Consider the following 25,363-nt stretch of genomic DNA (forward strand, 5'->3'; position numbering starts at 1 on the left):
AAGGAAGGGGTCACGAGGACCAATCTCTGATCTCTGGACATTGATTCAGCCAACCATACCATTTGTTCAATATTTTGAACATCACCCTGGGCTCTCAAGTATCTGGTCTCAACTGACTGAATGGAAATGAAACCCTGAACTCAGAGTGAAGGGTGATGAGGATGACAAGAGCTCTGACAACCAGAGAATGCTCAGTGAATCTCCACTGCCACCTCCTTTTCTCCTCCCCAAAGCCAGAGCCACCTAGATCCCACCCAGGCCTGCCCTCACCCATTCAGAATGTCTCACAGTCACACTCAGTTTTTATTGCACTCTTTTATTTACAGAAAACACAGATAAAGCATTTCAATTATTCACTTAGCAAACTGATCCACTTTTTTTTTTCTTTTTGGCACAAAGAAATATCACAGATGGACCCCAAGATCAATCAGAAACCCATAAGATTTATCAGCTATCGCTGGTCCAGGGGCAGCCACAAGATTCAGACAGACAGACAGACAGACAGCATCACCACAGTCTGGAAAAATAAACAAGGTCCACATTCACCTCACAGTAAAATCCTGCTCCCCGACAGGCAAGGGTGGGCAGGAGAGGGCAGTTTCTCTGCTCCAAAGGGGCAGTGGGCACTGGGGGGGGGGGGGAGGGGCAGGACACAGGATGAGGAAGGATAGACACCATTCATAGAGAGAGGTGGCCTTTTCGTTTTTAACCCCTTACCTCGTAGAAGTAAGACAGTGCAAAAAACTACCATACCCTAACCACTCATCCATTCGAAAAGCTTCAGCAGCTGTGTGGCTTGGGGTGTCTCTCCTGTGGGGTCGTGTGTGTGTCTGTGTGTGTGTGTGTGTGTGCACGCGCGCACGTACGTGAATGTGAGTGTGGTGCTTGTAAACATTGTCACCATCCACACAGAGACCCAACATCCATGTGTCTGAATGGGGTAGGGTGGAGATTGTACCCCACTTCACTCTCCCTCTGCCCCAGTGATTCCTGTCCGAGACATAGTGCAAATTTCAGAGACAAAAGAGGCAGAAGGAAGTGGGGGGTAGGCAGGGGGCAGGAAGGACACGAAGACAAGTTGGGAGAGGGAGGGGAAATAAGGCAACAGTTAAAAAACGGTCCATTTTATCAAAACCAACATCATGTGCCCCTCACCCTCACCCACGGAGCCCTTGTCACGAGAAAGGGCGGAAGTCCCGCTCCTCCACCAGACTGATGGCGGGGTTCTTGAGCTCCTCCTCCGAGGTGGCCATCTTGTAGCCCAGCTGCGCCAGCACCCGCTGGCAGGCATTCTGGGCAAAGGCCACAATGTCATAGGAGAGGCGGAAGCGCCACTTCTCCGCCGTGGCCGCCGAGTTGCGCACGGTGCCGTATTTGTGCTTGCCCAAGGCGGGGTCGCCCTGCGTGTTGTTCTGAATCCAGCGGGCCACGTGGCTGTCCAAGGGGATACCCAGGAACCCGTAGATCTCCTCGGTCTTTTTCATGGGGTTCCTGGCCAGGTCCTCGTAGCGCACCAACATGTACTTGCCTTTGAGCCACGGGGGCCGCATGAGGCCGGTGGACACGGAGTTGGAGAAGTCCTCGCACACCGTGGTCAGCTGCGTCACATCCAGGTTATAGGGTTTCCTCCCGGTGCCGTACCAGAGCCGCCAGAGCCGGTATGTGTCGCGGAAGGTCTCGCTGCGGGACGCCAGAATGCCACGCGGGTCTCGGACCAGCTGGATGACCTTGAGGTTTAACCGGGGGTCCTCAACCAGGGCCCGCAAGTCGTTAACCTCAGGCACCCGCACTGTCTTGATGGCCACGTGGCTGCGCTCACGACATGCCTCGGCGGCCACGGTCAAGTTCAGCAGGCCGCACTTGCGCACGCAGTCCCCCTCCTCCAGCACCAGGTCCGCTGAGCCCGGAGGGTCGCACACGGGGCGAGAGCACAGCACCCTGCTGGCCCCGCGGCGGAAGATCCTGTCGGTGGTGTGGTTGACGGGCGGTGGCTTGATGTAGTTCTCCAGGAAGTAGAGGTCACAGTCATAGAGGCTCCTCAGCAGGTCGCGGCTGGCACCCAGCATGACCCGCCTGTCCGCGGGGCTCTTGCCTTGGGTGAAGCGGGGGATGAGCGTGTTCTGGACGTGGTAGAGGGGCTCAAACAGGTAGAAGACATCCAGGTGCTGGTTGAAGAGCTGGCCCACGAAGGAGGAGCCGCTGCGCGTGGTGGCCAGGATGAGGATATGGGTCTTGCGCGAGAAGTTATAGGCGAAGGTGGGGCTCTCCTCACACAGCCGCTCGGCCAGCCCCGCCTCAGCCAGACCCGGACAGGTGTGGAAGGACTTGGCAGTGAAGGTGCGGATGGCCGTGTACTGGATGGCGATGGAGGCCAGGGCAAGGAGGAGGACAGCCTTCCAGGAACATTGCATGGCTGGGCACCTTCATGGGGCTGTTTCTTCACGTTGCGAGGTCTGCAGGCAAAGACAGACCGGGTCAAGGGGCAGCCAAGCTTGGGTACCTCACAGGGAAGAAGAGCCGGTCTAGAGCGGGCCCAGGAAAGTACCCTGGCTCACTGCCCAGTGCTCACTCGTGCACCTGAGGCCTGAGCAGCTTCTACACTAGACTTCACCATTCTGTGGAGAGTCTCAGGAGTTACTGGGGCCTGAACAAAGATTCCCTGTACCCCATTCGGCAGGGTTTAACCTACAGAATTCTTCAAAGGCCTCCCTCTGGAACTCTCAGTTCCATTGTGGAGCCCTACTGGGCAAGAACCTAACTCCCCCAACTCCCACACATAGGAAATGACCAGTTCCTTCCTGCAACTATCCCCCTGCCACTGCCTGTCACACCTGCCAGCATCTCATGGGCCCACCTTCTTCCACCCCCACGAGCTGACCTGTTTCCCCTGTGGTCATCTTTCCTCCATCCCCTGCTCACCCCCAAGAGGAAAGAGTCCACGTCAGATACCTCTTCCTACCAAAGCCCCCATGCAGAAAGGACCTGGCACACTGAGTCAGTGGGCCACCAGTGTCCATCATCTACGTCTGCTGGGCCGAGAAAAGCGGACAACTGTGTCATGCACCACCCCCTTCAACTGATGGATGCAGGTGACCAGCTTACTCCAGATCAGGACTCCTGGGGCCCTTAGGGTCTGTAAGAGTCAACCGGCCCAGAGCAGGGACACGTCCAGGGACTTCTGAGAAGCATCCCTTCCCGGGCCCCAGTGTCCTCCAGGATTTTCTCCTAGCCACAGGAGGTAGGGGTCCAGGACACAGGGCAGATGGCCCCTACTGACAGCAGAGTGAACTGATCCCTCCAGGTCTCCCACCCCAGCCAGTCCTCAAGGGTCTCCACCCTTGGGCCTCCAGCCCCTTCTGCCCACAGGGTGAGCTCAGGGACCCATCTGTAATCCAGCAATGGCCTCAGAGAACTAGGAAGGACAGAGAGAAGAGGAAGAGATAGCACAGAAGGGGCACTCCAAGGAAAGCATAGGGGATAGGGAGGGCCCCAGGAGAGTAGGGAAAGTGAAGGGCGTGCCCAGAGTTCAGGGCAACGAGCCAACCTGAGCATCTGGAAGTCCCCCAAGGGAGGCTAGCTCAGTTACCACGCCCCGGGGGAGGGCTGAGGCTAATCCAAGAGCAGATTCAGGGAGGGCACCACCACTCACCAAAGAGGGGCTGCTCTGAGCTAGGACGTCCACAGCCACCAGGTCTCCTGGCCTAGCCGGCAATCCCAGCCTGTGCAGCAGCCCCGTGGCCAGCACACTGCAGAGACACAGGGAGAGAAGGGGTTCTGAAGATGAAGTTGGACTCCCAGCACCTCCCTTCCCACCCTTCTCTCCTGTTGCCTACTGACTTTCTCCCAGGGCCAGGTGCTGAGGGCCCTGCCTGCTCTCCCAGATTCATCACTGACCCAGGGCTCTAAGTAACCCAGTGCCATCTCTCATCCCTCGGATCCAGCCCTCTAAGTCTTGGGCTATATCCCACCCACCTCCTCCCCCAACCCGTACCCTCTAACAAGCCACAGTTCCTCTGCTCACACCAGTACCCAGTGGGCAGGTAGTTGGCAAGCCTGCACCCCCAGCTGGCCAAGAGTTGGTGACTCATATGGGCAAACACCCCAGGGAGGCACCCACCCACCCACCCACCACCCAAGGGACGTGCAAAGAGATCTGCTGACCACAAACACTCCCAGGCCTTGCTAGCTCTGTTCAGTTCTAGTGACCAGACTGACCCAACCAACCACAGCGCTCAGCCTCCAACAATGGAGCAGAGGATCACAGTCAAACTTACCCCAGAAAATGGGGCCAGAGCACAGCCCCGATTCGTCCTACATTTTAAATCAACAGCATAGTCTGACCTTTCAAAATTTGACTTGTTCAGTGACTCCCCAGGAAAGGTTTAGTGGGAAGTCAACAAGGGCAGGGGACCTCACCCCACACCTCCAGTTGGAAACAGCAGCTCAGTCGCGATAGCCCAGATGCTGATGCCCGCAGGGAAGGAACAGCCAAGAAGGGAAGCTCTTCCTCAAACCACGCCAGAAAGAGAACGGCTACCTGAAACTCAAAGCAAAAGTGGACCAGGGAGCATTCCTGACCTCACACATACTGAGCCTTCAAACATGCATTTTATTAATGTCCCCAGTCCATTTGTGAAATGGCATGAGAGTGACTAGACATTAGAAGGGGGCAGAAAGACTATTTCTAAAACTTAGAGTGTGTTCCTTCCCTTTTCTGTCTGGTCTTGTTGATCTATTGGCTCATGGCTCAGGAGGCGAACTCACGTGTTTTGTGAATGGTCTTCCCACATCCCAATATTTGGCATGGCTTCTTTGGGGTGGAGTAAGTGGGTTCTCATTTCCCAAACCTGCAGCACTGCCTGCCTCAGCTCACCCAACTCTCACCACCATGGTTTTCCTTACAACCCCTTATGAGAGGTCAGGGTCCTCATTCCCATTGTTCAGATGGAGAAATCGAGACTCGGAGACTAAGTGCATGTGCATAAGCAAGTAAGAAATAGCAGAGACTCAAATCCTGTTGAGTCAGACTCTCAGGCTAGTGCTCTAGCCCCTTCAATACCAGCTTAGGAGGGAAGAAACAGAGCTGGAACAGTCTGTTTGCCTTGAGAAAGGACAGTAAGGCTAGGCTGAGATGACAATAGGCCAGCTGAGGCTCTCGGGCCTAGGAGTCCTGTTTCAAGTATGAAACTCCACTTAGTACCTATCGGAAGAAGAACCATGTCATCAGGTGGCAGTAAATAAGGAACAGGCACAGTCTAGATTCCTGGGAAATACCAATGTGAAGAGAAAAAACACACAACCTTGACCACACCCCATCTGACCCCTACCTGACCCCTTGGCAGCAGAGGATGCTGGGTTGGATGAGGTACCCAGAGAGAACGGCCTCTCTATTAAATCTGATTCCCCTGCAAAGTGCCCTAAGACAAAGGTGAGCACCTTTAAAGAACAAGTAGGGAATGCCATCAATAATAGTGCTAGGTAATATCATTAAGTTATTTAGGGGCCCAGTCTTTAGTTGCGATGCCGTTTCATTTGTTTGTACTTCCTTTGTGTTTATTCAAAAACATCTGTCAGATAACCGGCACCAGTTCTAGACACCATAGGTAAAACTAACACAAAGAAAGGAGAGCACTCCCTGGACATTCATGCTGTTTCTCCCAGGCATATGCTCCCTTTGCAGGCATCAGCTCATCTGGCCCTCACACTAACCCTATGAGAGTGATGCTGCCATATCCCCATTTTACAGATTAAGAAGCTGAGGCTTCGCAAGGTTACATGATTTCTCCAAACTCACACCCCAAGTAAAGGGTCGAGCCAGGATTCCAGCCCAGACACTGTACTCTGGAATCCATGCCCGAATCCTCCTCCCTGATCCCTATTCCACTCACATTCCACCTGCTTTGGTCCTCGCCAAGACAGGAAACAGAACCCTTAAAGAAATTTCATTTAACTAAGACTTTGGTCCCATAACCAGAATTCGCCCAGGGTTTTCTTTAAAGAGACACATCCTGAAGGGCGGGGGACCATTTCAGTTTCTTCTTTCCACTTCCCCGCTCCACCTCCACCCAGACAACTTAAGGCAATATTGGAAGCTGCTGCCTTTGCTAATGAATAAGAAGTAGCTGAAGCCTCTCAATGTTTCAAATCCCTGTGAAAGGGCCTCAGATTCACAAGGTGCAGCTTGGGTACTAAGGAGGAAGATATGTTCAAAGTCCCCATCGTTGGCCATCCTGTGCCCCCTGGGAGGGCAAAGCCAGGGCATGGGAACAGGAGGATGGAGGAAGTAAGACCCTCCTAGAAATGTCCCCACTCTCCTGCCAGTCTGGCAGAGCAGGAGCCAGGGCTGGCCAAGCATCCTTGGCATGCTAGAGGCATGTACCCTGGAAACCAGAAGCTCAGGGGCCAGGTTCCTTTGTTCCCAGAGGAGCTTTGGCTACTACTGCATGGGACTCCTCAATGCCCTCATCCTCCAAGCCAGACTGTTAGCCCCAGGGTCCCTCCCTTAGCTTCTAGCAGCCTCTGGCATGGCCTCCTTCCACCTCTGGTTGGCTGAAATCCAGGCAAATCCTAGACCCAGAATCCATAACTTCTGTTGGAAGGCAGGGGAGTTGGTGAACTCCCACGCCCGACAGAAAACACAGATTTCACTGTCAGCCACCTTCCAGTTAGGGCGCAGATAAAGGTACAATGGGGAGTAGAAAACACCTCTACATTGGAAAACTATAATTTAGTGCTAAAAATTCAAGCCATAGAACCATACGCATCCAGATGACATTTAGCAGGCATGTGGACCTGGGTGATACACTGTCTCTGAGCCTCAGTTTCCCCATCTGTAACATGGGGACAGAAGGACTTAGAGCATTTAGACAATGTTAGGCACAGAGACTGGCAGAGCCTTGTGCTTGACACATGGGCTCTGGTACCAGCCCCGTTGATGGCCAGATCTCTTAATCTCTCTGGGCCTCTGTTTTCTCAATTACAAAATGGGGATAATCTTACCAAGCCTGTTGTGAGGACTAATTAGTTAATACAGTGCCTGGCATAGAGTAAATGTAAGTTACTGTTATTAAATGCCTTGTTTGTTCTTTGTCTAGGGCAAACGCCTCAGAACAAATCGTCGCTGACTCTGGCAGTGAGGCACACCCTCCCTGACCGCTGTGTCCAGACCTCTGCCAGGCAGGCCTCTGCCGGCTGCCCCTTCTCTGCCCGCTCCTCTCCCAGCCCCTGAACCTCTCATGCTGAGCCACCGCAGTGGCTCTCCTGCTGCCCTCTAAGGGCCACATCCTATAGTGCAGCCTCTTAGCCCTGCGTTCACTGCGTTCAGAATTCCCAGCTGGTTGGCGGCAGCTTAATGTGAGGATGCAGCCAGCTGGAGGTGATGTTGCAGGATGCAGTGAGGTGTGATGATGACACACCCACCCAGGCTGCGGCCTCTGCTTTGTGCACCCCTCTTGTTCGCCGACACACCAAGAGGCGAGCAGCAACAGGCAGCCTCACCTCATCCTGTGGGCCTCTCCTCTCTGGCCTCATTCGCTCTGGTGGGGGAAGGAACACGAAACTGAATGCCGCAGGCAGGAGTAGCCCACGGCCTCTGCCTTTCCCTGCCTGGGTGACCTTGGACTCAACCCCTGGCCTCTCTGTGCCTTGGTTTTTCCACAGATCCGACAACTCTACAGACCACCTAGGTCTGACCACAGGGGTTCCTTCATCCCAAGAAGACTCCATACTCCATTCTCAATCCATGGCCACCCTCGCTGCAGGCAGGGGGACCCTCCTTTGGGAGTTAGAAGGCCCCTGTCATCTTCCAAGAAGATAGCAAGGCTGGTCGCTCTGCCTCCCACCTCAACCTGATCCATGGCTGCCCCACTGGGGTCCAAAAACCAGGGAGCTCCACCCTCTGCAGTCAGTGCGACCCTGCCGCCAACCCCGTGAAGTCCCGTACAACCCAGAGCTGTAGCTCTTTGCCTTTTCTGGGCCACACACCCCTTCGAGAGATATAATTCCTCTTCCCAGAAAAAAATCCACTTGTGCTCACAATTTTACACACACGGTTAGAAGGTGCCTGTACCTCTTAAATCCCACCCATGAGTACCCCTTCTCTTCCCCGGAGGCCCAATCTCTTCATTAGAAACACTCTCCCAACGCTAGGATTTCCTTTGCAACTGATTTTATCAGAGAGGACTCCACAGATGTGCATATACTGGTGTGGAGACATCACCCAAGATACATTATTAAAAAAAAAAAAAAAAAAAAAGCTAGAGGCAGAAAACACACGTGCAATACTATACCACCATTTCTGATTTGTAAACAGGGGATGTGGGTGTATATCTGTATATTTTTTTATATGCGCTGAACAGGTACCTGTAGATGCCCCAGTGTGGGAAGCTAGGAGACTGGGGTGAGAGAAAGGCACAGTATACACCGAGGTTTTTGGTTCAAGTCGAGTTTATTAACTTTGGGGGACAGAGTGAAGCCACCCATGCCATAACTGCCTAAAGATAGAGTGGGGCTTGAAAATCAGCACTGGCACCTCAATGTGCCAACTATTTTGTCCCCAGGGCACTGCCAGCCAACTCTCTCCTCCCCCATTTTCAAGGCATCAGGGTCAAAGTCACCACCTTTCCACCAGAATGGGACTGCGTCTGCTCAGACAGACCACTGAGGACAGCTGGGGCTGCTGACGCAGGGCAGGAGCTGACACAGGGCAGGAGCTGAAAAAGAGCAAGACCCCCAAAAGGGCTAAAGGCTAAGAGAGCAGCTGAGGCCTGAGCTGGGAAAATGACTGCCCTCCCAGCTTTTTCTCCCTAAAGAACAGTTTGTGAAGCTCTGGGGTGATAGGGAGAGCAAAGAAAAAAATAGATTATATCTGGTCACTGGAGTTCTAAACAGACTCAGGAGCCAGTATGGGGGGGTGGGCCAAGGCTCTGGGGTCCCAGGAATTGAAGCAAGGGACAGGGAAACTGGACAGGGAGGGAGGAGTTGGCCAATAGGCCTCTGGGACGGTGTCCACAGAAAGGAAATGCTTACTCCCTTTGTCTGCATCAGTCAGCGCTGATCCATCATAGAAGCTTGTTTAGTTAAGGCTAAAACACGTAAAACAGCAAGGTTTTTTTCTTCCTAAGGAAAATGAGGTGATGAAATGAGCCAAGAGGAAAACAATGTGACAGTCTGAAAGAACTAGAAGCCAGGTCCGTGTACAAGATCCAAGCCACTTCTAAGCTACACATATGAGTCAGAGCTACCTGGTAGCCAATGAGAAAAGGAAAATACTTGGGTTACATGTTTCATAGAATTCATAAGATGAAGAGTAAAGCATCTGCTCAAGAGATACCCACCCAGCTATTCCTGATACTGAATTCAGCACCAGATTTCTCCTGTGGGGTCTCCTAGAGAGCCCTGAGCATGTACTGCCATCCTCAAAACCCCATACCTAATAAGCTCAAGAACACGTTTCCTGGGGCTATGTTCTAGAACATCCTTCAAGGTGAGCAGTATGCCAGCACATAATCAGCAAATGCAGGGGGAGGGTGGTGATCTGGTGGTGTCCAGACTTAGCCTCTGTGGTCTGGGTCAGCCCGGGGGAGGTTGGAGACGCCAGTGCTTCTCTGTGGGGTCCTGCCTCTTCAACTTGAAACACCGTGAGATCTCTGGACCTTCCCCCCAGAATCTGCACCAACACAAACATGGGGTTTGTGTACAATCTCCAGAGTCCTTGGGTTCGGCAGCCTATTCACATGCCCTGCAGGCAGTCAGTACATGCTTCAAACACCTCCAGTGGGTACAGGTCGTCACATTTCCTGGTTCCAAAAGCAGGCCCACAAAGAGTGACTAGTCCACCACATTTTATCAGCAGCAGAGATCTTCTGCTGCCTCTTACAAGCTCACGCTGACACTGGGGACACCATGGGTGTCCCAAGCCTCCTTGAGAAGTTACCTACAGACATGCAGAGACAGGTTGGGCACTCTCACTGTGGGGCCAGCCAGGCCTGGCTTTGATGCCCACTGGAGTTGCTTAATAGGTATGAGACCTTGAGCAGGACACTTAACCTTTACACGCCTTCTCTATGAAATGGGAAGGACGACCACAGAACCGTTCAAATACTTGAGTTATGAGACAGAAAGCTGACAAACACAAACAACCTGACACAGTGCTGGGCACAGAGCAGTATCCATGAAGTAGGAATGCTGGGCATGATTTTTAGGGGATACTCTAACCTACGAACAGGCAGCAGCAGCCTGGAAATGTTTGAGGAAGTTCAAACAGATGCCACCAGCTCCTCCACTGAAGCTCCTACAGCCTGTGTGCTTAGAGACCCTTGCTGTCTGGGCTACAGAGACCATCTAATGGCCTTGCCCTGGACCCAGCTAGTCAAGCGGGGTCCCAGTGGCCCAACCTGAGGTAAGTGTCCCCTCACCCCACAGTGGGGAGAGTGACTGACCTTCTGGCACAAGGCCCTGGTGTGCACCTCTCGGGGGAGGGATGAGTCAGAAGGGTCCAGTTCCCTCAGGCAGGTCCTACCACAGCCTGGCCAGTGGTGGGCGGGACCCTTCTGCCCCGACGCTGGGCGGAAGGCCCGGGTTTCCTGTCCTCCCTCCCCTCCCCGGCAGGCACAGTCAGAGTCAGAATAGTACTGAGGCCCTACCCTCTAGACACCGGGGCTCGGGCCCATCCTCCCAGCTTCAAGGGTGAGAAACCACCAATAGAAGCTCAAGCATGGGCAGCTACTGCTGGGGGAGCCGGGAGGGGCGCCATCTGTCCCTGGATCCCTGAGTCTCCAGTCGCAGAGCCACCTACATACGGCCCAGCTGGCCCCTGGAGATGAGGGAAGGCTGGGAATGGGGGAGGCTCATCTGAGCCTTGGGGCTCAACACAGGATACCCAGAAATGATCAAGGTCTTGGCTCCCATCAAGTGGGAGGTTACTGCAGGTAGCACCGCCATCTTTCACAAATGAGGAACAGTGAGGACCGGGCAAGTGAAGAAGCTCATCCAAGCACACGCGGCTAGTCTGTGGTGGTGCCAGGATTCAAGCTCAGCTCCGAGGATGCCCAAGCCCTGGCCCAAACCACAAAGCTTAAGCCCCCAGGCCACACCCAAGAGCAAGAACACCAAACAGCACCTGGAGACCAGAGGAGAGGAGAAGGGAGTGCCAAGGCCAAGGTGGCCACCGGGGTCCCAGAACACGCTGATGCCAACCTTGACCTTGGCATTCACCCTGACCCGGACATGGACTCATCCAACAAACTCCTACTGACCATCTCTAAAGATCAGGCCCCCGGGGTATCAGCTGGAAGAATGGGAAGCTGCCTTTGTCCCTTCCTGCCTGGTTCCCTGGCATGCCAAATGAGTCTGTGCCATCTGACCGTTTCCAGGGGGTTCTCCCTCTCCAGCTGAATGACAAAAAATGGGTGTAGACACACCTGGCACGGTGTTGCATCTGATAGGCAGTAGCCGAAACACACCCTGCTCTGCAGTCTAGGGCCCCGCCAGTCCACAGCGAGCTGCAAGGATGCCAGCGTGGCTCAATCTGTTACTCTGGCCTCCTGGACAAGAAACGTTAGGGAGAGCCGTCCATCGTTAACATAACAATCAATGAGTATAAACAGATCTCCGTAAAAGGACAAAAGGGCAGCTGCTCACTGAGTAACCAGTCCACAGGTGAGGAACCAAGTCTCAAAGAGGTTAAGTGACTTGCTCCCACAGCTGGGAACTGGCCAAGTAGGGAACTGGATTCAGATGACAGGGTGTTGTGAGGGGCATATGCAGGGAGGTCCTCACCTCTCTAAAGTTCTCCCTATGAGTTTCCCTTCCTTTTGCCTCTGACCTCCTAATACCCTTGATCTGAAGCACCCCAAGCAGCCCCCTGACCCTGTACAGATGCCTTAAGTGGTTAGGAGCGCTTAGCAGAGCGTGAAACCCACATTTCAGATCCTGGGGAGCCTGGTCCTCTCTGAGCCCCCGGTTGCTGGAGGGAGGACATAGCACCCCTCTCCCAGGGCAAGTGAAGGGCTTAAATGATATCTCCTCACGCATAATGCTCTTAGCACACAGCCCGGTACATGGCAGTCACTCAATTAATGCTACCTTCGAACGTTGGCCTCATACCTGTCGTCTTCATCCGCCTGCAGAATCCAAGAAGGAGAGCACCAGGCCCTCCCTCTGTCCACCTCCAACCCCGGGTGCCCAGCTGGGGTCCCCAGAGCATGGCGGGGACTCAGTGCTAGCTAAACCACTCACTGCCCCCAGCAGAGATCTGGAGTAGGGAAAGGTTGTGCCCTGTTCCCCATTCCCAAACAGGAGATGAGCAAGCATCCAAACGATCCCCGGCCCACAGCCTTCCAGCTCTAATCAGGGAGCAAACACAAAGGGGGACTCTCTAAACATTTAGAAAACGCGGGAACTCTGTGCCCCACGTGGAACCGTGGGGATTTATAAAGAACAAATCATGCCTGACAAACTTGATAGCTTTCTTGATAGAATTACAAGACTGGTAGATGAAGGAAATGCAGGCAGGGTAATATATCTTGATTTCTAGCAAAGCATTTGATACAGCGCCTCGAGTAATCTTACAAAATTAATTCAAACAGACTTGGCCCTAAGCACTTGTCATATGGCCAAAAGCAGGAGGGAGTAGGCCCCGAGGGTCCCAGGTGGAAGAGGCAAACCCAGAGGGAAGGAGCCGAGGGACAGAGCCTGGGAGTGGGGGCAGGGCTGCGAACCCAGCGCCGGGTCAGATCTTCTCTAACATCTTCATTAATGATCCTGAGAGAGGGAGTAAACAGTCTGTTAATGAAATTTGCAGAGGATATTAAATTGGAAGGTGTTGTGAACACCAATGAGGACAGCAAAGCAGTCCGGAGAGACCTAGAGGGAAGAACCTTGGCAGGAGACTTGGATCGTGGAGGGGGAGGCCGGGGGTGGGTTCTGGCCAGCATCTGAGGCTACCTGCAGAGCCAAGGGGGAGGGAAGGGCATCCCCAGGGCTGATGTAGAGCTGGCTAGCTTGGGATCTGGCCAAACAGGCAACCTTATGAATCTCGGTTTTCCCGTCTGTAAAATAGAAGGGCTGGCAGAGGGGGATGTTTTGCAGCTCTGAGAGCTGGTAGTGATGGGAGCTTGGAGCTGAAAGCCACCTTACAAGAGGGGAAGACAGGGACAGTGACATTAAGAGGAGAGGTTGTCTGCAGGCCAGGGAGAGGAGAATAGCAGTAGAGAGAATGGCTCGTGAGGGAGACTCTGGCTGAGCCATCACTATAGCCCAGAATGTCCCCAAGCCGCTGACCCCAACCGCCACCACCAGGCAGGTGCTGCTGAGGTAAGTAGCAGTAACTATCCCAGCCGCTGGTGCCACTGTCCAGACCTGTACATTGTGCTGGGAACACTTGAGCAACAGAAGTTGAACCCGGGGGAAGGAGGAAGGTAGGGTCTGTTATCTTTCTGGAGAGTTCCTGATCCCTCTTTAGCAGATCATCCAGAGAGGGATGCCTCTCCAAGCAGGTAAGCCAGCCTCTTCAAGACCAAGCAAAGTTGCCCCACCCCAACCCCTCCTCTCTGTCCTCAGAGCCGGACCTCTCCTGTCCCTCTCCCTCTGGCCCAGTCCCAAAGAGGATGAGGCAGGAAGCTGCCCATACACCTGGACTTGGATTTGTTTCCACAAGGCTCCTAGACAGGTAGGGTCTGAACAGGAGCCAGGAGTCCCTAGCATGGCGCCAGGTCCCCAGCAACCTAAATAAATGCTCCATGGGAGGAATGGATGGCTGGCTGGTCCCCAGCTGCGGGTGTACCAGGGCTGCTGGGGGAGGCTCTCGCAAAGCAGGCAGCCAGCTCTGCCAGATGTCGGGACCACCTGCCAGGACAAAGAGGATGATTCCAGGTGAACATGCTGAGGGAGTTCCTTCGAATACCCTGAATTAATAATAATGACGCTTATTGAACACTTATTATGGTGCGAGTGTGTTCCTCATATTAACACATTTGACCTTCACGAAGCCCTGTGCGGCAGGTGCTCTTATTTTCCCCATTTCACAGAGAGGGAAACTGAAGCATAGAGAGTAGCAGTCAAGAGCTTCGGCACCTACCCAGAAGGCCCAGAGAAGTAGCACCATGCTAAGAGCCACAGGCGGCAATGAGCAGCTCCTCGTGGGGGACCCCGGTGGGCGGCCCCTCACGTCGGGCCCCAAGAGCCTTGCCCAGCATCTCCCTGGCCCCCTTGAAGAGAGTTGGTCCAACTCCTGCCACACTTGTGGAGCCCGATTTTACTATATGTTTCCCTCTTCGCCACCACTGCTGCGCTACACCGAGTCCTCCCAACAAGTCTGTTTCCATGGAAACCATACAGTGACTCAGGGCTTCGGGACCTTCTCTGAACCAGATTATGAATATCAAATGCGTCCTCCCCGCACCAATGCAGAGTGAGTTGGAAAAGTAAAGAGAGACCCAAAGTGGGCAAGGGAGGGAGATAGAGATGTGGCCAAGGAGAACCCAGGCGAGGGACAAGCTTGGTTCCCCAGCGAGAGCCTGGCATCTGGGCCCCCTGCAGACTCAGTGGATCACAGATGCACACCTCCTCCATGTGTGCGCAGCTGGCACGCGCACACACACACGCCCCTCAATCAACACCGTCAGCACCAGCCTTCAAGGCTGGGCAGGGGCAGGGAAGTAAGGGGGTTCTATATTTCTCCTAATGGGGGCCTCACGGGGCATACAGTGCTGAGGGGCCAGGGAGGAGGGAAGCTGTCTGCAAGAGGAGCTTGATTTCAGATGCCAAAAAGGAAATGTCTGGCCAAAATCAGTGCAATACTCAACAAAGAGGGAAATTTGGATTTTAGGGGGGAAACGTGTTTCTGCATTGAGATGAGGAGGCCAGGTGTTAGCCTATGTGCCAGGAGCGGGGTGTGGCATGATTTCAAAGCCTCGCTTCTACCTCGTAGGGTTGGGGGGGATCACAGGCAGAGACTTCCTCTCCCTTGCCTTTCGCCCTGGCCTGGCCAAGGGCCACTCACCTGCCCTGACTGGGGACAACAGCAGGGAAATGAAAGTTTGCAGTGCCAGGCTCCTGGCCTCTGCAGGGGGCCGAGGTCCAAAAACCCACCCCCTCCATTCCCCAGCAGCTCCCTGAAGACCCAGCGGGGAGGGGAAGAGAAGAGCCTGGAGGCTTGATACCTCTCTGGTGAATCCAATGAGTGAGTCATGACGGTGAGAATACTTGGAAAAAGAAACAGGGTCATGGTGATGCCTCTCCATGTCCTCAGCTGCTGAGGACTGGAGCCTGGGAATTGCCTGCCCTGGTAAGGTCTTTGCCTGAGAACGACCGCCCCGCTTCAAGGGGTTCAGAATCCCTGAAGGCAGATACCTGGTACTGTGGCCCCTACCTGCTTCCCTCTTACACCTCCTCCTACTGGTTCCCTTGGCTCGCCAAGGCAGCTGCCTCCCAGCCAGGATGCCGCCTCCTGCCCCCATTCCTAGGTCCCCTCTGCCCCTCCCAGCCCTCTGAAAGATGCTGGGCTCAATGTTTGTCCTTGACTGGACGTCCACCTGCCCACCTCCTGCTTCCACCTGTGTCAACGGTTTATACCCATCCTCTGGCACCTGGACTCCTAAGCAGCCCTTCTTGGGAGTCTCCTGCTCAGGAGCAGTGCTTTAAGCACCTCGGAGGAAACCTGCACCAGAGGTGAGGAGCCTAATCCTAGGAAAGGGCAGGCCCAGGATGGGGGAAGGGGACGCCTTGTGGCTTCGAAAATCAGGCCACCAAGATGCCACCCTAGGGCGACCCTGGGGTCTTAACCGTTTAACCATTTAATCCGTCAGGGCTACTCTGGACTGTGAAAACAGTCCTTGGGTTCCCAGAGCCTGGGAAGGGCTGCTCTCCGCGTCCTACCCAGAGAAGAGCAGGAGGCTGTTTCTGACTTCCTATGGGGGGCTCTGCACCATCCAGGGGCCTGGGCCCCACGGGGAGCCAGTTCATTGCAAAGTGTTCGAGAGGGTGCGGGGCTGGGGCTGGGGCTGGGAGCTGGAAGCAGGGGACAGCCCCCTGCCTCTGAGTGCAGCCCTGGTTTGGAAAGTTGGTGCAGGCGTGGGGGTCTCGAGGTGCCTCAGCAGTCCAGAGCCGGGCAGACTGTGGGACAGTGAGCCCCAGGCAGTCCCCGAGTGCCCCGCAGCGTAGGGGAGCCGGGCGCCTCGGGGCCGCCGCGCGTCTCAAGTTTGCTGCCCTCCCCAAATGGGGGCGGGGCGGGCCGGGTGATCGCGGCGCTCACCCGCCACTAGCCCGGAGAGCGCGGTCCTGCGCTTAACATGCTGCCGTCCTCCCCGGGCCGCGCACCGCCGATAGCGACTGTCCCCCGAGCGGAGGGGCGTCTCCCACCGCGCCCGAGCCCCTCCCGGCTGCTGCGAAGAGTGTCCGCTCCCGCCCGCCCCCGGGCCCGCCGGGCCCAGTGGATACCTGGTCGGGGGCGCACCCGGAGCCGCTGCAGCGCCCAGCGCCGGCTCCATCCTCGGGTCTGGAGTCAGGCTCGCCCGGGGCCGGCGGGCGGCGGCGGCGGCAGTGGCGGCGGCATCCTCCGCCTTCCGCGCCCTCCTCTTCGGCCTCCCTCCTCCCACCTCCTCCACCGCCTCCGCGCGCCCCTCACGGGCCCCACTTCATGGCCCGGGGGCGCGAGCCCGGGGCGGCTCCGCCGGAGAGCGGAGAGCGTTCTCCGGGGCGGAGCACAGGACCAGGGTTCCGAGGGCGCCGGGCCAGGGGCCGGGACCCACAGCGCCGCAGCCCCGGCGCCGGGGAAGAGCAGCAGCCGCAGGCGCCGGAGTCTCGCCGAGCGCCTGCCCGCCCGCCTTGAGTCCTGAGCCCAGAGCAGCGGTGGTGGCGGCTACAGCGCCGATGGAGCGGCGGGCGCTGCGGTCCCGGCTCCACCCCACCAAAGCCGCCCGCCCCTCAGCGGCCGCCCGCCCCCTGCTCTTCCCCACCCCGCCAGCGCGCGCCCTTCGCTCCCCGCGCCTCCCTGCCCGCTCCTGCCCGCTCCTGCCCCAACCCCCAGTAGTGCCCCGGACACCCCCTCCGCAGGCCGGCTCCTGTACCGACCCCCAGCCACCCCCGCCCCGAGGGGAGCCGCACCCACACTCCGGGCGAAGACGCAGGCTGCCCCCTGGCACCTCCTCCCGGACGCCCTCTATCCACCCCGCACCGAGGGAGCTCACCGAGGACCTTCTACCTAAGTGCCTGCCCCCAGAAGTCCGGCTGGAGTCCCAGCCTGGCCCCAGGCCCAGCTGTCCTCTAGCCTTTCCCCAGCCAACCCAACCGAGGGACTCCAGAACCCAGAACAGGAGCCAACCACTTTCGGTGCCAATATCCCAACACACACTCCTAGCCCGTCCACCCCACCCCACCCCCCTTTACTTCTCAAATGTGGAAACGAATCCAGTTGTGCTCTTGGGCAGAGTCAAGGGGTGGCTGAGGGGCGTTAGAGTGGATTTGCTGGCAGAGCATCTTCCAGGCCCGTCCTCCACCCTGCCCACCACCCCCTTCCTACCAGACTGCCCTCCCAAATGGAAACCGAGCCACTGCTGCCCTTAAGGAGGGAGACCTGGCTGCAGAGTCGTCAGGCTGAGCACCTCAGTCCTTTATTCTTTGCATAAATGTTGACAGAGCATCTCCCACAGGCCAGGCCTGCATGGGCACCAGGGACTTGTTGGTGACAAGACAAACCCACCCCTGGCCTCCCAGAGTATAGTGGAGGAGAAGCAGAGGGGGGAAAAAAAAAACAAAAACAGGCAGAGAACTCCATGTCATCAAAGGCCGGTGGGCTGGAGAGGACACGGGGAGTCCCAGCTCTGGCATCGCCTCCAACTGTGCCAGACGGGCAACCACGGAAGAAGCCTGTGTCCTCATCGGGAAAATGGACTTACTGGTCCTCACCTCATGGAGCTGCTGTAAAACACCAGATGGGAAAATGCATGTAAAGCACTGATCACAATGTCTGGTGCATGATAAAGTGCTTAATAATTGCACAGTGTTGTCGCTGTTATTGGCTGGTTAGTGTTCAGAGTAGCCAGGAACGAACATTCACTCACTCACCCAGAGGAGAACATGGCCTCTGCGCTCCTCTGGAGGACTCAGGACTGGGACCACCAAGTTTCTCTCCACCCGGAACCAGATGGTATGAAGTCCCCCTGCTGCCAGGGTCCCATCAGACCAAATGGTCATTTATCTTAGTCACAACTGCGAGTTCATGATTATAAACTTCCCCACCACCACCCGCCTGGCAGCAGATCCCCAGAGTGTGATCCAGGGTGATCCAAGATCGCCTTCCAGTGTGTTTTCCTGCAGCAGCCTGACCCCGGCCCTGACCACCCTCCACCCACCGCAGCCAGGGTGGGTAGCACCGGTCCTCAAAACAGACTTCAAGGTGACCAGATCTATTTCCCCGATTGCCGCACAAGGAGCGGCAGTGCCCTGAGATACCTAACAAGAGTGCTGACCCTCCAGAAGCAAGGACTTCGAGTTTCAAAATCCCATTTGTCCCTCCTTAGAAAACCAACCTTTAACAGCCCTGAGCTGAGCCATCAGAACCTTCCCTTTCACCCAGAGCTAATTCCTCCCCAAGTCTTCAGCCTGACAAGAATAGTCAGGGTTTAGAGAGCACTTTCTCTATCTCGCACTCTCAGATTCAGCGCCTCATTTTTCAAACTCTGGTGTATTTCGGGTGGAGAGGAGGGAAATGTACATCTGGCTGACATGAAAAGATTGGTGTGGTTGTAATGTAAAGACAGAGTGGAATTTGGGATTTTTTTTTTTCCGAAAAACATTTAAACTCTAAAAATAGACAAAAGGCCTGGTCTCGGGCACACCGGGATTGTTTCCAGTTTCCTAGAATCTCCCAATTGACAAGCATGAATGTTTCGTGAGCACCTACTATGTGCACTGCACTGTGGTGTTATAGGGGAAAGAGAGGAGAAAGAAAACAGAAGCAGAGGCCTTTTCCCAGAGAATTTTGATTCCACACAGCGAAGTGACAAAGAACAGTTGCCACAAACATAATCGAGTACAGAATACATAGCCTTAGAAGTCAGAGGAAGATGCAGCCCCAGAGAGTCGTTTAGGGAAGGCTTCTTGGAGTAGGAGGCAGTTATACTGAAGTGTGAGAGATAGTGTATAAAAAGGCTAAAGAGCAGGAGAGCCTATGAGAGGAAACAGCAGGCAGATGGAGCATATGTGCAGATAATAGAAAGATTAATATTAGTGGCTAATGTTTGAGGTCTTCTCCTGTGCCAGGCGCTATGCTATATGTTTTGTGGGGGTTATTTCATTTAACCCTTAAAACAACCCTATGAAGGAGGTATCACCATTTCCATTTTATTACAGACGAGGAAACCAAAGGCCAGAGACGAGGCAGCTTGCCCCGGTTTGCAGAGCTGGTGAGCAGTAGAGCCAGGATTTGAGTGAACGACCTGGCTTCAACACTAACCTCTCTGCTGAACCACCTTTGTCAGCCTGACTCTAGTTGGGGTGTCCGAAGGGAGAAACGGGAGCTCCAGTGGGCTAGAGAGGACAACGGCAGGAGGTAGGGCCTTCCAAAGCCCCCGGAGGGATTTTCTGAAATAGAGCCTCCAGGCTCTCCTGGGTAATCTAAAATGAGGCATTCCCTCTTCTCCCGCAGCAGGCAGGTCCCTGGGGTATTTGGAAATTGGTTAAGGTATCTGGGGGCTCAACGTTTCGGCTTTTTAATGTCTCTCGCCTTCTGATGCAGTGGCGGTCTGTGCCACCCACCTTGTTATTTCAGTCTGTTCTGGGAGATTGATGGCACAGGCTTTGATTTAAGATCCGTGGCTGCAATCCTCAATTTCCCCTGTCTCGAGGGACAATGACAAGGGAGTGAGTACATGGAGGATGGCTCCTGGCTCTTCCCGAACTTCAGGCCTGAGAGCCTGCAGTACCTGTAGGGAAAGTTCCAATCACTGGCAGAGGCACCAGGGCCCAGTGGACCTGCCCTCTGGAGCCTCAGTTTCCCCACAGGTGGTGTGAAAGGGTGCAGCCGAGGAGGCCCATTCAATGATAGGGTCAGAGGAGCCCTCGGAGGTGAACTGAACCAACTCCCTCATTCCGTAGATGAACAAACCGAGGCCCAGAGAGGTTAAGCAACTTACCCAAGACACAGAAGAAGTAAGTTGAGCTTTCAGCTGGGTCTCCACCTTTTTGAGGAAAAGGACTCTGCATAACTTTTATCCCTTAATTCTGCCCTGTTTTGGATGAATTTATATATATATATATATATATAGTGATCTAGAGACCTAAACTTCTTTATAGTAAATAAAAATAAAAGAAAAATTTGAGGACCTTACCTCAGGCCAGATACAGGTCACTCCGGTTTATATGATCGCATTTCTTCCTCAGAAGATTCCCCCAGGTCACTGGGGCCAGAGGGCACCAGGCCTGGTCAGCTCCTGGATTCATAAGACCATATCACTTTGGCCAAAACCCCAGAATCCCTGTGCTTGCCCTTTCCTGCCCTGTCAGGTCTTTAGCCAAAGCCCCTTGAAAAGACACCTCACTTCCCCACTGACAAGGGTTTCTGTGAATCCTCCAAAGGGACATTGCATTGCTTCCAGACCAGTCTGTCAGCTTCAGTCACCACTGGCCATTTATCATGTTTGTCTGCTCCTCTCCTAGAGCTTGCCAAAGGCCACAAGGCTATTTCAAGAAATACTCCCATCCCCCGTGTCATGCCTCCTTGATTATGGCCCTGTGAAGAAGCTAATGTCCAGGCCAAAGTAGACCCCTGATGCTCCCATAACCCCAGTGTTTGGGCTGCCAGAAGCTAGGAGAGCAGCATCCTCCCTAAAATAAGGTCTGTAGGTCCCCAGTGTCCCATCCCACAGCTTAACTGCTTGTGCCCCAGGTTCACAAGATCTCTCTACAAAGGGCTTTGCTGCAACCTTTGATCCCTGGCCTCAAGTGTAAGCTACGGGGCCAAGGATACCATTCCTGCTTTATTCTTTCTGTTCTTGGAACCACCCCCAACAGTCAGCCCCTCTCCTCCTCCAGTTATAGAAAATTAGAGGATATGCCAATTAATCTTGGTGGATGGTAGGAAACAGGGAAACTAAGCCACAACACACCTACTACTCAGACCATCCTGACCATCCCAGGGCTCTGGACCTTCTGGGACTTGTAGATGGGAGGCATGAGTGGTCTGTGTTGGTCCCCATTCCATCCTCCAAGCTCCATCTTCTTTTCTCTGGCCTAAGATGGTCCAGCCACCAACTTGCCAAAGCGAGTCTTATTTAAGCTCCAAAATTTCAGTGAGGAGGAGAGGTCAGAGAGGCCAGGCATCTATTTCATTCTGAGGAAGGAGCCTGCTCCAGCTGTCTGCTGGGAAGAGGTCCAGCAGAGAAGCTGACCAACATTAAGCCACTCTGCTGGCCATTGCCATACTTGCCCCCTGAAAGCCCAGGCCGAGGAAAACCAAAGGGTGCTCTAAGGCCCAATGCTTCCCCCAGTGCTTCCCAGAGCCTGCCTGCTGGGAAATGGAGAGGTAGCTACAGGGCCATCTGGAGGAGACTTCCGCCACAGGCCCCAGCAGAGGCCAGCCCCCGAGACATCAGCCACAGAGCCACAAGGAGACAGACAGACTGACCAAAGGCAAACAAGGCCTAAGATGGCCACAGACCCTGCATCTGATCTAAAAACAGGATACAGCAAAGAGCTCACAAGCCCTGGGGCTGGGGAGGTGGTGGGAGTTGGGGGCGGACAGAACAGAATTGTGGGCTGCAATTAAAACTCCCATCCTGGGTAATTCCCAGGCCTCTGTAGGGCTGTTTCCATGGCAAGGGAGGTTGGCCTGGAGAAAACAGCTCCTGGCAGGGCTGGGCTCCCTCTTCTGCTTCTGCCCACAGAAGCCTCCGCCCTGAATTGGACAGCTCAGAACCTGGCAGAGGACAGATAGAGGCCTAGGTTCTGTGGGACAGGTACCCAAGTTGGCAGCAAAAGGGAAGGAGAGACAGTGCCTGGGCCCAGCAAGCAACCAGTGGCATGTCCTGGTACTATGGGGAGCCACCAGGACTCTGGCCCAGACTCTAGGGACCTGGGCTTCCTGGAGCAGCCAGGAACTCCAGTCTGGTCTCTTAACTGAGGCAGGAAGAAAGCAAGCCCCCAGGAAGAAAGCGAGCCCCCAAGAAGCCCGGATCCTTATCTAGTAAACCTTTGCCCCCAGATGCCACCAATCCCCCCACTTGTCTCCAGGCTAGCCCCTCCCTGTTCTGCCTCCTGCCCTCTCACCCTTCGCCCGCCCTCACCTTACATCCCTCATTACGTCTTGCTCATGGGAGCTTACGTTATGTTGGTCCTCAAGGCAACCGCTTCCCTTGCCCTGGCTCTGGCCCTGTCCCTGGCTGGAGCCGAGAAGGTAGGAAACCCTCCGGGCATGTTCCTTGTTAAAAGATGGGGGCAAACAGGGTGAGAGCAGTCACTGCATTACATCTCACAGGTGGGCATTAGAAAGCACAGGGTGAGGAAATCGTTACCAAGGCTGCCCTCGGCCTCACCTCCGAGGAATCCTGGAGAAGCTCAGGAGGCCTACAGATTCACCTTTCATGTCAGTACACAGAAGTCCAACACCAGAGAGCCCAGTCCAGAGGCAACCACAAGGCCTGCCTCCTGGGTCAGTCCTGGGGTTGCGAGCCACATAACAGGAGAGGTCCTGTGGGCCGGCCCCTCCACAACCTCTAGGCGGCCCATATTCATTCACTCCAGGAGGAGAGAAGAGATAAGTAACCATTCAATGTCCACTTCCCTTCTCTCACCTTGTCCCCATTCCTCCTCTGCCCCGAGCCTCTCAGCTCCGAGGTGCCAGCTCAGAGTGCTCCATCCGAAGGACCCCGGCCCTGGCACGCAGGAGCCAGGAGGTCACATGGAGAACGGCAGGTATCCTCTGGGCTCCCCCTGCCGGGGCTACTTCTCTCCTCCTTCTGAGGAAGGAGGGGAAGTGGATGCTCTTCCAGGTGTGGTCAGCCCTTGGTCAGGGGCCCACGGCACCTCCCACTGGGCAGCCCAGCCCTGGTCAATGCTGCACCGGCTGGCTCTGGGAACGCAGCCCAGGGACAATGGGGCCATTCACGCAGCCCGGACTTTGCACAATGACCCTCTTGGTCTATTTCCATGGCTAGATGGTGAGAGAGTGTGTGCGTATGGGGTGTGGGGGTGAGAATGAGAATCTGGAGGTAACCGGAGAGCCCAGGCAGAGGTGAGAGAGAGAGAGCGCTGATCAGAGATTATTTATAATAATCCTGACGTTCATCTTTTGTCAGACAATTACTATGTGCCAGGCACTGTACTAGGTGCTTACATTATCCTCACAACAACCAAGTGAGTCTGTCCCAACACTACCCTCATTTTAAGATAAGGAAACTGAGGCAAGAAGTCAGAATAATGGTAACTTCTTGATGGGTCATCCACTGGGCAGGGGTGCAAGGGAACTCTGTAGGCTAATGGAAAGTTCTCTGGGCGGTGATCACATGGGTATATACATATGCAAACATTCATTGCTCTGGCCACTCAAAACTAATGCGTTTTGCTGTGTGTAAATTATATTTCACTTAAAAATGATGCTACATCCATAGAATGGAATATTACCCAACCATAATTAAAGACTAAAGAAGGTCTTTGTATATTAATGTAGATCACCAAGATATACTTTTAAATGAAAAAGAGTGATGTGTAAACAGTATTTTCCAGATAGTATGCAGATATTTTAAAATACTGTCTACATATACCTGCATGTGCGTGTTTAGATTATCTCCAGACAGACCCACGCAAATCACGGCTGCCTCTGGGAAGAGGAGCCACGCTGCTGGACACAGAGTCTGGAGAAGATTTCCCACAATACGTACCCTTTTCTTAACCCAGGAGAGTGTGTGTTACTTATTCAAAAAGTGAAATTAAAACAATGAGCGCCTTAGTTGTCGATTCCTGAGCCCTTATGTCCATTGTTTCAGGGCATTTAATTTGGAAACCAAACAGCCTCTCTCCACTTTTCCCACGCATCTCCAGCCTGCCTCCCTTACTCAAACCCAGCCAGACTGCATCCAACTGATGCTGCCCAGCTGGGAAAAGTTCATGGCTGGGCTCCACCAGGGACCATCCAGAACCTCCTGTGGCCTGAGAGTCAGGAGGCTGAGCCGGGGCTGGAGCTGTACAGAAGCTGTTGACCCACCTGGAGGGAGTGTGGGGGTGTGCGACAAGCCTGCCAACCCCCTCACCCAGGCCCTCCAGCTGAGAGTAATTGTCCAAGTCGCTACCTAGCCCACTGCTCCTCACTCTACAATCACTGCCTTCTATGCTCTCCTCCACAGCGTCTCCAGGCAAACCCAGCGGGGCCCAGGCCCAGGGAGGCCAAAGAGCATGGCCAGAACACCTGTCCAGCTTGGCTGGAAGAGGGTAGTGAGCGGCAGCCCCGTCCTCGAAGAAATGCAAGGCTTTAGCTCACTAAAGCTAAGCATATGCTTCTCGAAAAGTACCAGCTCGCTTTAGAGTTCTGGATTCCAATCCTAGCTCTGTCATTTCCTGACCGTAGGACCTCAGGCAAGTAACTTCATCTCTTTGTGCCTCAGTTTTTTCATCTACAAAATAAAAACGATGACACATCCTTTTCAGGACTGTGGTGAGGGGAAACGAGAGGCTGGAGCAGAGGACTGAGCCCGGAGCAATGCAGGTGAGTCTTAAAAAGCCCCACTTACCACCACTGAGTAGCATCATCAAAGCAAAGCTTTATAAAAGTCCATAAAGCACCTCACAGAAGGGGGTGTCCAAGAGGGAAAACCTGCCCCACCGAGGCTCCATCCAGGTCCTTTCTAGGTTCCTCCCTGAATCCATGAGGGTTGTCAAGAAAGTAGAGAGTGTTGACATTTGGGGAGGGCTCCGGGATGTCTGGTTTCTAGGTCTCAGGGCCGAAAGGTGCCAGTTTGTCCGAGAGTTGAGTTGCTTTGGGCAAGTCACTGACTTTCTGAGCCCCATTTTTCCTAACTGTAAGGATCACGCAGATGTCCCAGCCTGGGTGCTTTCTGGCCTGTAAACAGCCCTGCTGGTCAGCAGTGCCCCTCCGCTCTCTCTGTAGGAGGCAGAGTCCGAGGCCCTGTGCAGCCCTCACTGAGGGACACTAAGGACCACTTCTGCGTGCAGGCCTACGCCGGGTGTAGAAGAGGCAGCACAAAGCAGGCAGCAGCCCTGTCCCGAAGGAGCTCACACTCCAGGACGGCGGGGGCACGGAGGAGACAAGCCGGAAAGTAAGGGGTCAGGCCACATGGTGACAAATGGTGGCGCTGAGGGGGAGCCAAGTGTCCCGGAACATAGAGGTAAGGGTTCGTTCTGCCAAGAAAGGGGT

At 54.6% G+C, this 25,363-nt stretch overlaps 1 protein-coding gene across 3 annotated transcripts; it reads right to left on the bottom strand.

Moving 5' to 3' along the window:
- Positions 1-300: 300 nt before the first annotated feature.
- CHST1 (carbohydrate sulfotransferase 1) lies at positions 301-16,562 on the bottom strand. Of its 3 annotated transcripts, XM_016146804.2 has the most exons (4): positions 16,438-16,562; positions 4,417-4,537; positions 3,650-3,746; positions 301-2,453 (listed from the first exon to the last, which is right to left on the bottom strand). In XM_016146804.2, the coding sequence occupies exon 4, from the start codon at positions 2,409-2,411 to the stop codon at positions 1,176-1,178; it is 1,236 nt and encodes a 411-aa protein (XP_016002290.1). In that variant the 5' UTR covers positions 2,412-2,453; positions 3,650-3,746; positions 4,417-4,537; positions 16,438-16,562; the 3' UTR covers positions 301-1,175. The 3 variants fall into 3 exon arrangements, with proteins under 3 accessions (XP_016002290.1, XP_016002291.1, XP_016002289.1); XM_016146805.2 differs by lacking the exon at positions 16,438-16,562 and having other exon boundaries at positions 4,424-16,263; XM_016146803.2 differs by lacking the exon at positions 16,438-16,562 and having other exon boundaries at positions 4,417-16,263.
- Between the last annotated feature and the right edge of the window lie 8,801 nt (positions 16,563-25,363).

The sequence above is a fragment of the Rousettus aegyptiacus genome, unplaced genomic scaffold (assembly GCF_014176215.1).
Source record: "Rousettus aegyptiacus isolate mRouAeg1 unplaced genomic scaffold, mRouAeg1.p scaffold_m13_p_5, whole genome shotgun sequence".
Taxonomy (NCBI): domain Eukaryota; kingdom Metazoa; phylum Chordata; class Mammalia; order Chiroptera; family Pteropodidae; genus Rousettus; species Rousettus aegyptiacus.

Coding starts and splice junctions, on each gene's coding strand:
- CHST1 (XM_016146804.2), bottom strand. CDS start 2,411: ATGCAATGTTCCTGGAAGGCTGTCCTCCTCCTTGCCCTGGCCTCCATC.